This window comes from Salvelinus fontinalis, chromosome 4 (genome assembly GCF_029448725.1).
Source record: "Salvelinus fontinalis isolate EN_2023a chromosome 4, ASM2944872v1, whole genome shotgun sequence".
NCBI lineage: Eukaryota > Metazoa > Chordata > Actinopteri > Salmoniformes > Salmonidae > Salvelinus > Salvelinus fontinalis.
The window spans coordinates 54207559-54222112 of record NC_074668.1 but is presented as its reverse complement, the minus strand read 5'-3'; the positions used below and the strand labels follow the sequence as shown (position 1 = coordinate 54222112).

The window sequence follows — 14554 nt, the reverse complement described above, 5'->3', positions numbered from 1 at the left end:
AGAGCCCATTCTACAGCAATTTCCCTGACATGGAGTCAGATTTGAGAAATGTTGGCCACTTTTCTGAAGTCAGTTAAAAGGGCACTGTCGTTGCTATGACTATACGGACACTTCTTACGTCTTCCCCTGGATGCCTTTACGTGATGACGATTCCAATGGGGTCGATTGCGCGTTCACAGGCACTACAAATGAAAAAAACCTTTAGCTAGCAAGTCTTTTCTTGCTGCGTAACGCGCGTGGAAGACACCGACCCTCTCCTGTTCCAAGCGTTAGTTTAGCCTGTTATATTTCTCCGGTCATCTTTTCACTCGTTATAGGAGTTACAAACATCATAAAGTAGTTAATTTAAAGCGTTTTATAGCAATTTATATCCGTTTAGTGCGATTTTGGGACATTTATTTTTGCAACGATGTGAAAAGTTGGGCACGCTTTTCAGTTCATCCCGAACGCAGTTGACATTTCCACATGGCAAGAGGACAGCTTTCCACCAAAAGACGATTTCTCCCAAGAAAGGATCCTTTGCCCAAGATACTGATGGAAGAACAGCTCAAGGTAGGACATTTTTATTATGATAAATCGTGTTTCTGTCGAAACATTTTAGTGGCTTAGGACGCCATGTTTTTTGACGTAGCTTCGCTTGGCGCAAACTGTATTGAAAAGTAAGGATAAATTAAAAAATGTAATAACGCAATTGTATTAAGAATTAAATTGTCTATCAATCCCTGTCCACCCTATATTTTTTAGTCACGTTTATGAGTATTTATGTATAAGAGTAGATCACTGTCTAAGTGGCGCAAGGACTTTTTCTTTACCAGCTTGTCTACATTTCACATTGTCTAACCATGATTTTGGTGGCTAAATATAAACATTTTCGATCAAACTGTATATGCATGTTGTAATGTGATGTTACAGGAGTGTCATCGGAAGAATTCTGAGAAGGTTAGTGAAAAAATTAATATCTTTTGGCGATGTTGACTTTTATCGCTCACTTTGGCTAGAATCAATGCTGGGCTGCTAATTGCTATGTGCTAAGCTAATATAACGATTTATTGTGTTTTCGCTGTAAGACACTTAGAAAATCTGAAATATTGTCTGTATTCACAGGATCTGTGTCTTTCGATTCGTGTATGCTGTGTATTTTTACGAAATGTTTGATGATTAGTAGTTAGGTAAACACGTTGCTCATTGTAATTATTCTAGTCCATTTGTGATGGTGGGTGCAATTGTAAACTATGCCATCTACCTGAAATATGCACTTTTTTCTAACAAAACCTATCCCATACCATAAATATGTTATCAGACTGTCATCTAATGAGTTTTTTTGTTGGTTAGGGGCTATAAATATCTTAGTTTAGCCGAATTGGTGATGGCTACTGGTGTTGGTGGACAAATAAAAGATGGTGGATTATGCTAATGTGTTTTTAGGTAATAGATGTACATCTTTACATATTGTGTCTTCCCTGTAAAACATTTTAAAAATCGGAAATGTTGACTGGATTCACAAGATCTGTGTCTTTCATTAGCTGTATTGGACTTTAATGTGTGAAAGTTAAATATTTAAAAAAAATATTTTTTTTGAATTTCGCGGCACTGGTTTTTCAGTGGGGGGGGGGGGGGGGTGTGCCGCTAGCGCCACGCTGATCCTAGACAGGTTAAGTAATACTGCAAAACATGTGAAAAAGGAATGTACTTTTTGTCCTGAATACAAAGCATTATGTTTGGGGCAAATCCAACACATCACTGATTACCACTCTTCATATTTTCAAGCATGGTGGTGGCTGCATCATGTTATGGTTATGCTTGTCATTGGCAAGGACAAGGGAGTTTTTTCGGATAAAAAGAAACGGAATTGTCACGATCGTGTACTGGAGAGAATGAGGACCAAGGCGCAGCTGGATATGAATACATCTTCTCTTTTATTTTAACACGAAGATGAACACGACACGAAACACTTTAACAAAACTATACAAAACGACCGTGAAGCTACAAACGTTGTGCACATACAAACAGGCTACAAACGTTCTTACATAGACAATTACCCACAACCAATGAGAGCCTATGGCTACCCTAAATAAGGCTCCCAATCAGAGACAACCGAAATCAGCTGTCTCTAATTGGGAACTCATTCAGGTAACCATAGACTCTCCTAGACAACTAACCACCATAGACAATGCTAGACATCTACACTAAACACAAAACCATATTTTACACCCCATAACCCCTTTACCAAATAAACATCCAAAACCAACAAAACAAACATTACCCATGTCACACCCTGACCTAACTAAAATAATCAAGAAAACAAAGAATAATAAGGCCAGGGCGTGACATAACCCCCCCCTTGAGGCGCGAACTCCGGGCGCACCATACACAGTCTAGGGGAGGGTCTGGGTGGGCTCCCCTCCACGGTGGCGGCTCTGGCTCTGGTCGTAGTCCCCACGTTACCACAGTACCTAACCACCTCCTAGGCCTCCTCCAAACGACCCCCCTCCACATTAACCCCATTGCATTCAGGGGCAGTTCCGGACTAAGGGGCAGTACCAGGGTAAGAGGCAGTACCAGGGTCAGGGGCAGTACTAGGGTCAGGGACAGTACCAGGGTCAGGGGCAGTACCAGGGTCAGGGGCAGTACCAGGGTCAGCTCCAGGGTAAGGGGCAGCTCCAGGGTAGGGGGCAGCTCCGGACTGAGGGACTGCAGCTCCGGACTGAGGGACTGCAGCTCCGGACTGAGGGACTGCAGCTCCGGACTGAGGGACTGCAGCTCCGGACTGAGGGACTGCAGCTCCGGACTGAGGGACTGCAGCTCCGGACTGAGGGACTGCAGCTCCGGACTGAGGGACTGCAGCTCCGGACTGAGGGACAGCCCATGGCTGGCTGACAGATCTGGCTGCTCATGGCTGGCTAACGGATCTGGCTGCTCATGGCTGGCTAACGGATCTGGCTGCTCATGGCTAGCTGACGGATCTGGCTGCTCATGGCTAGCTGACGGATCTGGCTGCTCATGGCTAGCTGACGGATCTGGCTGCTCATGGCTAGCTGACGGATCTGGCTGCTCATGGCTAGCTGACGGATCTGGCTGCTCATGGCTAGCTGACGGATCTGGCTGCTCATGGCTAGCTGACGGATCTGGCTGCTCATGGCTAGCTGACGGATCTGGCTGCTCATGGCTAGCTGACGGATCTGGCTGCTCATGGCTAGCTGACGGATCTGGCTGCTCATGGCTAGCTGACGGATCTGGCTGCTCATGGCTGGCTGACGGATCTGGCTGCTCATGGCTGGCTGACGGATCTGGCTGCTCATGGCTGGCTGACTGATCTGGCTGCTCCTGTCTGGTTGGCGGCTCTGGCAGATCCTGTCTGGTTGGCGGCTCTGGCAGATCCTGTCTGGTTGGCGGCTCTGGCAGATCCTGTCTGGTTGGCGGCTCTGGCAGATCCTGTCTGACGGACGGCTCTAGCGGCTCCTGTCTGGCTGGCGACTCTAGCGGCTCCTGTCTGGCGGACGGCTCAGTGGGCTCATGGCAGACGGGCGGCTTTGCAGGCTCATGGCAGACGGGCGGCTTTGCAGGCTCATTGCAGACGGATGGCTCAGATGGCGCTGGGGAGACGGATGGCTCAGATGGCGCTGGGGAGACGGATGGCTCAGATGGCGCTGGGGAGACGAGCAGTTCAGTCAATGCTGTGCAGACGGCAGACTCCTGCCGGCTGAGGCGCACTGTAGGCCTGGTGCGTGGTGCCGGGACTGGTGGCACCGGGCTGGGGACACGCATCTCAGGGCTAGTGCGGGGAGCAGCAACAGGACGCACAGGACTCTGGGGACACACAGGAGGCTTGGTGCGTGGTTTAGACACTGGTGGTAAAGGGCTGGAGACACGCACCATATAGCTAGTGCGTGGAGGAGGCACTGGTGGTACTGGGTTGGGGCGGGGAGGTGGCGCCGGTAATACCGGACCGTGCAGGCGTACTGGCTCCCTTGAACGCCGAGCCTGCCCAACCTTACCTGGTTCTATGCTCCCCGTCGCCTGACCAGTGCGGGGAGGTAGAATAACCCGCACCGGCCTATGTAGGCGAACCGGGGACACCATGCGTAAGGCTGGTGCCATGTACGCCGGCCCGAGGAGACGCACTGGTGACCAGATGCGTTGGGCCGGCTTCATGACATATGGCTCAACGCTCAGTCTAGCCCGGCCGATACGTGGAGCTGCAATGTACCGAACCGGGCTATGCACGCGTACAGGAGACACCGTGCGCTCTACTGCGTAACACGGTGTCTGCCCGTACTCTCGCTCTCCACGGTAAGTACAGGGAGTAGGCGCAGGTTTCCTACCTGACTTCGCCACACTCCCTTTAAGGCCCCCCCCAAGAAATTTTTGGGTTGTACTCACGGGCTTCCAGCCTTGTCTCCGTGCTGCCTCCTCATATCGCCTCCTCTCGGCTTTCGCTGCCTCCAGCTCTTCACGAGGGAGGCGATATTCTCCAGGTTGATCCCACGGCCCCTTACCATCCAGTATCTCCTCCCATGTCCAGAAATCCTTTATGGGTAGGTCCTGTTGCCTTGTTTTCCGCTGCTTGGTCCGATGGTGGGTAATTCTGTCACGATCGTGTACTGGAGAGAATGAGGACCAAGGCGCAGCTGGATATGAATACATCTTCTCTTTTATTTTAACACGAAGATGAACACGACACGAAACACTTTAACAAAACTATACAAAACGACCGTGAAGCTACAAACGTTGTGCACATACAAACAGGCTACAAACGTTCTTACATAGACAATTACCCACAACCAATGAGAGCCTATGGCTACCCTAAATAAGGCTCCCAATCAGAGACAACCGAAATCAGCTGTCTCTAATTGGGAACTCATTCAGGTAACCATAGACTCTCCTAGACAACTAACCACCATAGACAATGCTAGACATCTACACTAAACACAAAACCATATTTTACACCCCATAACCCCTTTACCAAATAAACATCCAAAACCAACAAAACATAAACATTACCCATGTCACACCCTGACCTAACTAAAATAATCAAGAAAACAAAGAATAATAAGGCCAGGGCGTGACAGGAATACAGATATAAGCACAGGCAAAATCCCAGAGAAAAACCTGGTTCAGTCTGCTTTCCAACAGACACTAGGAGACACATTCACCTTTCAGCAGAACAATAACCTAAAACACAAGGCCAAATCTACACTGGAGTTGCTTACCAAGACATAATTTAATGTTCCTGAGATTGCATAGTTACAGTTTTGACATAAATCGTCTTGAAAATATATGTCAAGTCTTGCTGTTTAGCAATTATCAACAATCAACGTGACAGAGCTTGAAGGATTTTAAAAACAAAAATGGGCAAATATTGTACAATCGAGGTGTGCAAAGCTCTTAGAGACTTATCCCAGAAGACTGACAGCTGTTATTGCTGCCAAAGGTGCTTCTAAAAAGTATTGACTCAAGGGGTGTGAACACATACGTAAATGAGATATTTATGTATTTCATGTTCAATACATTTGCAAACATTTCTAAAACACGTTTTTGATTTGTCATTAGGGGTATTTTGTGTAGATGGGTGAGAAAAACAATGAACTCAATCAATTTTGAATGTAAGACAACAAAATGTGGAATAAGTCAGGAGGTATTCATACATTCTGAAGCACTACAGGGAGTACCAGATTAATGTACAGGGGTACGAGGTATTTGAGGTAGATATGTACATAAAGGCAGGGTAAAGTGACTAGGCATCATGATAGATAATAATTGTAGTAAAATAAAGAACAGAGTAGCATCGGCAAATGATGAGTGTAAAAGCGTGTGTGTATGTGTGTTTGAGTGCATGTGTCTGTGTTGTGTCGGTGTGTGTGTGCGTATCAATACAGTAACATGAGATCTGTATGTCAAATATTTACATTTATCATTTGAGTCATTTAGCAGATGCTCTTATCCAGAGTGACTTAGTCCATTCATCTTAAGGTTGCTAGGTTAGACAACCACATATCACAGTCAAATACACAGGATACGAACATTCCATTCCAGCTAAACAATAAATATATAGCATTTTGCAACAAAACCCATTTTGATACTAAAATTTATGAATAAACAAATTTGAGAACAGTCATATTTTACACACTGATGAAAGTACCCGTAAATATTTTCTGATGAAAAAACACAAATGTGAAAAATTGGTGAATTGGTGAAAAAAAAAAAATTGGTGAAAAATTGGTGAACGTTTCCCTGCTTACAAATATCTGGGTATCTGGATTGTCGACAAGCTATCTTCCAAAAATAATATTGATGGGTTAGTTACAAGTTAAGACTTAAAATGGGCTTCCTTTATAGGAATAGGGCATGCCTTTCATTAAATAGTAGAAAACAAATTGTTCAATCGACATTCCGGCTTTACACTATGGTGATATAGTCTATATGAATGCAGCTACCACTGTATTGGAGGCAATGGACCCAGTGTGTTATAGCACACCAAGCTTTAATGCAGGCGAATGTGTTTGCTTCTTAAATTGCTTGTAGTATTGTATGTTCTTATTATGTTTGACTGTTATAAATTGTGTTCATGCAGAGCTCCCTTGGAAAAGAAGCCTTGGTCCCAATGGGACTCCCTGCTAAAATAAAGATAAAATAAAATAGGTGTCTCCAAATATGTCACACACGTACCTCTTCTTTATCCTTCAGAGTGCTTTCCAGGTCCTCAATGGTCTGGTTTAGCTCCGTCTTCTGGGATTTGATCACAGTGGTCTGTGTGCTCTGGCACTCTAGCTCAGTCACCTAGACACACACGCACGCACGCACGCACGCACGCACGCACGCACGCACGCACACACACACACACACACACACACACACACACACACACACACACACACACACACACACACAGACAAACTAAATCAGAAACAAGATACACACATAAACTGAACAAATACCATTGATGCTCCACACACCATTCCCATCTCCCGTCTCTCTCCCATGTCTTCTGCCTCCTCACCCGTTTGTGTAGTCTCTCGGCCTCCTCCTGGTAGGCGGCCAGTTGTTGTTTCCACTGTTTGACGTTAGCTGTGGACTCCAGCAGAGCGGCTGTTAGCTTAGCATTGTTCCCCTTTAGAGCTGATAGCTCTGCCTCCCAGTGCTTATTGATGGAGGGGCTGGGAAAGAGGACACATTAACATGATTACTTTATAAGAACAGAACAAAAGGTAACATAATATGTGACGATCCGCTGTAATCAGGAGATGAGATCAGTCATGCTGAGACCAAGGTCTCTTTTACAGATGAGCCCTGTATCAAACATACACATCAAGTGTACACTGTACTGTACACTGAGTGTACAAACATTAAGAACACCATCCTAATATTGAGTTCACCCCCCCTCAACTCATTGGGGCATGTACTCTACAAGGCGTCAAAAGCGGTCCACAGGGATGCTGGCCCATGTTGACTCCAATGCTTCCCACAGTTGTGTCAAGTTAGCTGGATGTCCTTTGAGTGGTGGACCATTCTTGGTACACACGGGAAACTGTTTAGCATGAAAATCCCAGCAGCGTTGCCGTTCTTGACACAAACCAGTGCGACTTGGCACCTACTACCATGTCCCGTTCCATCAGAAGAAACACATTGTGTCCTGTTTGTCAGGTAGTTTTCAAACCAAATGCAGGCTGCCTGACTGAGGCCAATTTCAGACAGTCTACAAATTCATAATAAATGGTCAACAGTGTCGAAAGCCTTCAACAGGTCTATGAAAATGACAGCACAATGCTGCCTTTTGTCCACACAATTTACAGTCTCATTTATCACCAAAGAAGCAGCAGATATAATGCTGTGATATGGCCTGAAACCCGACTGGTGGACAGTTAGAATACATTTTGAAAAGATCTAAGCTGAGTGTTGATTAAATATTATTTTTAATTGCTAGGCAAGATACTTAATGTCAGAGGGGCCACCACCTGTGTCGAGAGGGAGTACATGGGCGGCCTTCCAGGCCTTAGGGATAGCACCCAAAATAATTGTCAGATTAAAAATATGTGTCAATGATTCCACAATTAGGGGAGCAGAAAGCTGCAGTAAGAAAGATGCTAAACTCTGACACAACTTGATAAAGCAGGGAGGGAGATTAATTTCCACGCTTCAGTGCATTAACTGTTTTCTAAAAACATATATACACTGCTCAAAAAAATAAAGGGAACACTTAAACAACACAATGTAATGGGTTGTAGACTCCGTCTCATGCTACCACTAGAGTGAGAGCACCGCCAGCATTCAAAAGTGACCAAAACATCAGCCAGGAAGCATAGGAACTGAGAAGTGGTCTGTGGTCACCACCTGCAGAATCACTCCTGTTTTGGGGGGTGTCTTGCTAATTGCCTATAATTTCCACCTTTTGTCTATTCCATTTGCACAACAGCATGTGAAATTTATTGTCAATCAGTGTTGCTTCCTAAGTGGACAGTTTAATTTCACAGAAGTGTGATTGACTTGGAGTTACATTGTGTTGTTTAAGTGTTCCCTTTATTTTTTTGAGCAGTGTATAACCGTAACACGCAACAATTTTAAGATTTTACTGAGTTACAGTTCATATAAGGACATCTGTGAATTTAAATCAATTCATTAGGCCCTAATCTGTGGATTTCACATGAGTGGGAATACAAATATGCATCTGTTTTAAAAAAAGTAGGAACGTGGATCAGAAAAATGCCGTGCATTATCATGCTGAAACATAAGGTGATGTCAGCGGATGGATGGTACTACATTGGGCCTCATGATCTAATCACGGGATCTCTGTGCATTCATATTGTCATTGATGAAATGCTATTGTGTTCATTGTCCATGGCTTATGCCTGCCCATACCATAACCTCACCACCACGATGGGGCACTCTGTTCACAACTTTGCAATCAGCAAACCGCTCGCCCATACAATGTCATACACGTGGTCTGCGGTTGTGATGCCGGTTGGACGCACTGCCAAATTCTCTAAAATGACGTTGAAGGTGGCTCATGGTAGAGAAATGAACATGCAATACTCTGGCAACAGCTCTAGTGGACATTCCTGCAGTCAGCATTCCAATTGCACGTTCCCTCAAAACTTGAGACATCAGCGGCATTGTGTTGTGACAAAACTGCACATTTTAGAGTGGCCTTTTATTGTGCACAGCACAAGTTGCACCTGTGTAACGATCATTCTGTTTATTCAGTTTCTTGATATGCCACACCTGTCAGGTGGATGGATTATCTTGACAAAGGAGAAATGCTCACTAACAGGGATGTAAACAAATTTGTGCACAAAATTTGAGAGAAATAAGCTTTATGTGCGTATGGAACATTTATGGGATCTTTTATTTCAGCTCATGAAACATGGAACTAACACTTTACATGTTGCAGCTATATTTTTGTTCCGTGTATTTCTCAATTGCCTGAAAAGCTGCCAATCAGCTACAATCCGTTGCCAAGGCCTGATTTATCGTCATAACAAGATCTGAAAGTTCTATTACGAATCAAGGATTTGTTCAAATTTTTACTGCAAGGCGTTTAACACTAGAACCGCTGGGACTCAAGGGACCCTCCTTCTTCCTGACCACAACATTCTAACAGTGTAATTAATTAATTTCATATATGCTAAAGCAAAAAAAGTTATCACTCGGTTGTGTTTATGAAGGTTTTAGGTAACATGTATATAGCCTCGTTATTGTTATGTCATTTTCATGTGTTACTTTTTGATTTGATTTGATTTTTTTACTTAGAAAATATTTTCTTAACTCTATTTCTTGAACTGCATTGTTGGTTAAGGGCTTGTAAGTGGCACAGTGGTCTAAGGCACCGCATCTCAGTGCTAGAGGCGTCAATACAGACCCTGGTTCAATTGCAGGCTGTATAACAACCGGACGTGATTGGGAGTCCCATAGGGCGGTGCACAATTGGACCAGTGTCGTCCGGGTTAGGGTTTGTCCGGGGTAAGCAATCAATGTATATAATAATTTGTTCTTAACTGACTTGCCTAGTTGAATAAAAGTTAAATAAATACAAAAATATACAAAAATTTGGCGCATGTGACCAATCAAATTTGATTTGACATTAGAATACGTAAAAAAATATTTTAAATAACACAATAGCATTTTTATTAGTTTATGTTACCGTAAGCGATATGTAAAAAAAGAAAATTCAAGTGTTCAACAAATGTTTCATTGTGGAGTGCAGTAACAGGTTATTTTTATTACATTTTTAAAAAAAATACCCAGATGATAATCAGATGTTGAAAACATCAGTAGTCCAAACATCATTAAAAGTGCCAAGTGGGTGGTTATGGCGTTGAACTGAGCGGATGTGGTTTTAGTGCTCTCTTGATCATTTCGGGCTAAACTTCTTTTAAATTATTTTAATCTCTTATTTTAAATCCTTGTAACACAAACAGCATGTTCTTGGACAATTTCAGGTGCATCTACATCCATTATGATTTGACTTAAACATAGTTCTCCTAAAACAAGAAGAACATCTCGTATCAACAACGTGGTCCAGGCTAGGCCAGTTAGCCCTAATTCAGCCAGGTTTACTAACCCAGTTAGCCCTGCATGCTCCTGAAACCACAAGTCCGACATGACTACCAACGATGTTGACGGCTTAAACCAGAACCAGAACCAAGGGGCTTTGGAATCTCTGCCATTAGGGTGGACTTTTCCACCAAAGTCAAAGGTGTCCTAACAAGGATTAGTGAGGTTAAATGTGACCAAGGCTACTCGAGAGATGGCTTCCCGAGGCATTGGGGCCGGACAACGTCCCGGACCCCCTGTACTTTGAAAGAGCCCATCGGCTTCCGGCTCCTAGAGGCCAGAGAAACCACCCCTCTCCTCGAGTCCTTATCATGAAGTTTCTCAACTCTCAAAACAAAGTCAGTGATGTGGAAAGCCAGGGCTAAGGGCAAGGTAATGTACGGGGACCAAGAGTTAATGTTCTTCCCTGACCTTACAGCAGACCTGCACCAAAAAAGAAAAGGCTATGACGGGGTCAAATGCCAGCTCATGTCCCTCAACATTGCCTATGGAATAGCCTTCCCAGCTAAACTATGTCTGACTTACAATGGACGGTCACACAAGATTGAATCTCACTCTCAAGCCGAGGCATTCATCCGTGGCATACAACGTGAATCTTCTTCCTAGTCATGTTTCCGCTGTGAAGTTTACCACCACTCTGGAGTACGGAGAATTAACCCACCTTGGATTATGTGACTGTTGGCAAGCTAATGAACATTAGCTAATTTATTAGCTGCTACTGTAGTACTGTAGCTAGCATAACAGTAAAGTGAATAATATGGTGAGCTAGCCCACTCAAAGTTTCCTTATATTATTTGTAGCCTGTATGTGCTCATCAGTTAGCTCAGTTTCTTCTATATGACAGGCGAGGTGGCTGTTCATTGAACGTTGATGTCATGTTTAAGTTTATTTTTGTTATGCTGATAATTCTCTTCCATTGGATTACATAAAACACTGTAAAATGCCAGCAAAGATGTTTAGCTCCATGTCAACGGACTCGAAATGGCTAACGTTACCTCACTTATTTAGCCAGTGAGCTACCCTTAAGATAGCGTGGCCTTATTCATTCATCCTGCACCACCGAGTAGCATCCGGACGACTTTATATGAAGACTTAAGTTTCGATCATATCCTTGGGCTAAAATGATTGACACTGACGTGCAAGCCTGACATCAACATTATGTGCAAAGGGACTTTGGGTTACGACATTGCACATATTCAATGGTATCTCTTTTTCTCATGTAGCCTGTTTTTTGGGTTGATAAACTTTAAGCTATAAAAACAAAGAGAGTCGCACACTCTATGTATAAACTCCCAGTAATTTATTGGGTAAACCACCAACGTCTCGGCATCAATGTGCCTTCTTCAGGGTAATTTCATAAATGCTTGAACCTGGTTATGTAGACAAAACAATGCAATTAGTGCAACCAATGACAATAGTGAGGAGTGTGTCATAATTATTAGGTTGATTACAATAAATTGAGTGGAACTGTTAAAAGACAATAGTTTACAGCAAATTGAATATATTAGGCTATTGTTATCATTAGCATTAGCATAAGATTAGCAACAACATGCATTATTGTTTAATTACATTTCACATATATATTTAATTGTTTCTAATTTCATATTTTTTTGTTACATGGAATCTTTTGGTTCAACCATAATCCATAATAAACATCGTTTTAAAAAAAATCTTTATTTAACTAGGCAAGTCATCAACAGGGGGAACATATTGGGTGTACGCAGATAAGCTGTAGAAAGAATATATTCACTTATATAACTTGTTCATAGAAAATCAAATTGTTCATAAGAAGGGTCTGAGATCAAGGTCAATATTCAGATCACTAGGGGTCAATGTTTTTAAATAGGATATCCAGTAGGCCTCCCTCTGTAGTAGTAGGATCTCGATGTTACCTCCACTCCTTGGTGGAGCAACATGCTCAATGCCTGTGTATTTGAGGGAGGAGATGGGATGGTTAGCTTCAACAAAGTGATCTGCTACTGGATAGGCAATGTTCTTACACCTGATTGAGCTGCGGTGTTCAGCTATGCATTGTTTTAATTCTATTTTTGTTTGTCCTACGTAGGATTTTCCACATGAAAAGGTGATGAGATAGATTACTCCCTTTGGTCTTGCATGAGATGATACCCCTGACAGGGATTTTTCAACCTGTATGTGGGTGTCTGAAGAAGGATGTTTCTGTAGTGCTATTGCACTGTACGCATAAGCCACATTTGTAGTTCCCATTTGGAATGGGTGTCAAGCGAGTCTGAGTGAGCTCAGGGGGCAGGTCAAATCTCACTAAGCTATCCCCAATATTACGACAAGACTTATAGACCACCAGTGGGGGTTATTTGAGGAGGTTTTTTGTCATTTTTTTTTTTTTTTTTTTTTTTTTTTTTTTTAACCAGGTAGGCAAATTGAGAACACGTTCTCATTTACAATTGCGACCTGGCCAAGATAAAGCAAAGCAGTTCGACACATACAACAACACATAGTTACACATGGAGTAAAACAAACATATAGTCAATAATACAGTGAGAAAAAAATAAATAAGTCTATATACAATGTGAGCAAGTGAGGTGAGATAAGGGAGGTGAAGGCAAACAGATATATGTATAGATAAATAAAAATATAAAAAGGCCATGGAGGTGAAGTGAGTACAACACAGCAAGTAAAAATAAAAACTAAAAAAACACTGGAATGGTTGGTTTGCAGTGGAAGAAAGTGCAAAGTAGAGACAGAAATAATGGGGTGCAAAGGAGCAAAATAAATTAATAAATAAATACAGTAGGTAAAGAGGTAGTTGTTTGGGCTAAATTGTAGATGGGTTATGTACAGGTGCAGTAATCTATGAGCTGCTCTGACAGCTGGTGCTTAAAGCTAGTGAGGGAGATAGGTGTTTCCAGTTTCAGAGATTTTTGTAGTTCGTTCCAGTCATTGGCAGCAGAGAACTGGAAGGAGAGGCGTCCAAAGGAAGAATTGGTTTTGGGGGTGACTAGAGAGATATACCTGCTGGAGCGCGTGCTACAGGTAGGTGCTGCTATGGTGACCAGCGAGCTGAGATAAGGGGGGACTTTACCTAGCAGGGTCTTGTAGATGACCTGGAACCAGTGGGTTTGGCGACGAGTATGAAGCGAGGGCCAGCCAACGAGAGTGTACAGGTCGCAGTGGTGGGTAGTATATGGGGCTTTGGTGACAAAACGGATGGCACTGTGATAGACTGCATCCAATTTATTGAGTAGGGTTTTGGAGGCTATTTTGTAAATGACATCACCGAAGTCGAGGATTGGTAGGATGGTCAGTTTTACAAGGGTATGTTTGGCAGCATGAGTAAAGGATGCTTTGTTGCGGAATAGGAAGCCAATTCTAGATTTGACTTTGGATTGGAGATGTTTGATGTGGGTCTGGAAGGAGAGTTTACAGTCTAACCAGACACCTAGGTATTTGTAGTTGTCCACATATTCTAAGTCAGAGCCGTCCAAAGTAGTGATGTTGGACAGGCGGGCAGGAGCAGGCAGCGATCGGTTGAAGAGCATGCATTTGGTTTTACTTGTATTTAAGAGCAGTTGGAGGCCACGGAAGGAGAGTTGTATGGCATTGAAGCTCGCCTGGAGGGTTGTTAACACAGTGTCAAAAGAAGGGCCAGAAGTATACAGAATAGTGTCGTCTGCGTAGAGGTGGATCAGAGAATCACCAGCAGCAAGAGCGACATCATTGATGTACACAGAGAAGAGAGTCGGTCCAAGAATTGAACCCTGTGGCACCCCCATAGAGACTGCCAGAGGCCCGGACAACAGACCCTCCGATTTGACACACTGAACTCTATCAGAGAAGTAGTTGGTGAACCAGGCGGGGCAATCATTAGAGAAACCAAGGCTGTCGAGTCTGCCAATTAGGATGTGGTGATTGACAGAGTCAAAAGCCTTGGCCAGGTCAATGAATACGGCTGCACAGTATTGTTTCCTATCGATGGCGGTTACGATATCGTTTATGACCTTGAGCGTGGCTGAGGTGCACCCATGAC

At 43.5% G+C, this 14554-nt stretch overlaps 1 protein-coding gene across 4 annotated transcripts in view; it reads right to left on the bottom strand.

Moving 5' to 3' along the window:
* The window catches only part of homer1b (homer scaffold protein 1b), a 155117-nt gene that overhangs the window by 35522 nt on the left and 105041 nt on the right, over positions 1 to 14554 (bottom strand). For 3 of the 4 annotated variants that reach the window (XM_055920602.1, XM_055920603.1, XM_055920601.1), the window contains 2 exons: positions 6998 to 7154; positions 6667 to 6777 (listed from right to left, as the gene is read on the bottom strand). In XM_055920602.1, coding sequence (XP_055776577.1) covers positions 6667 to 6777; positions 6998 to 7154 — 268 coding nt within the window. Of the gene's footprint in view, positions 1 to 3188; positions 4602 to 6666; positions 6778 to 6997; positions 7155 to 14554 lie in introns of those variants that run through there. The other variant, XM_055920604.1, reaches the window with a different exon arrangement.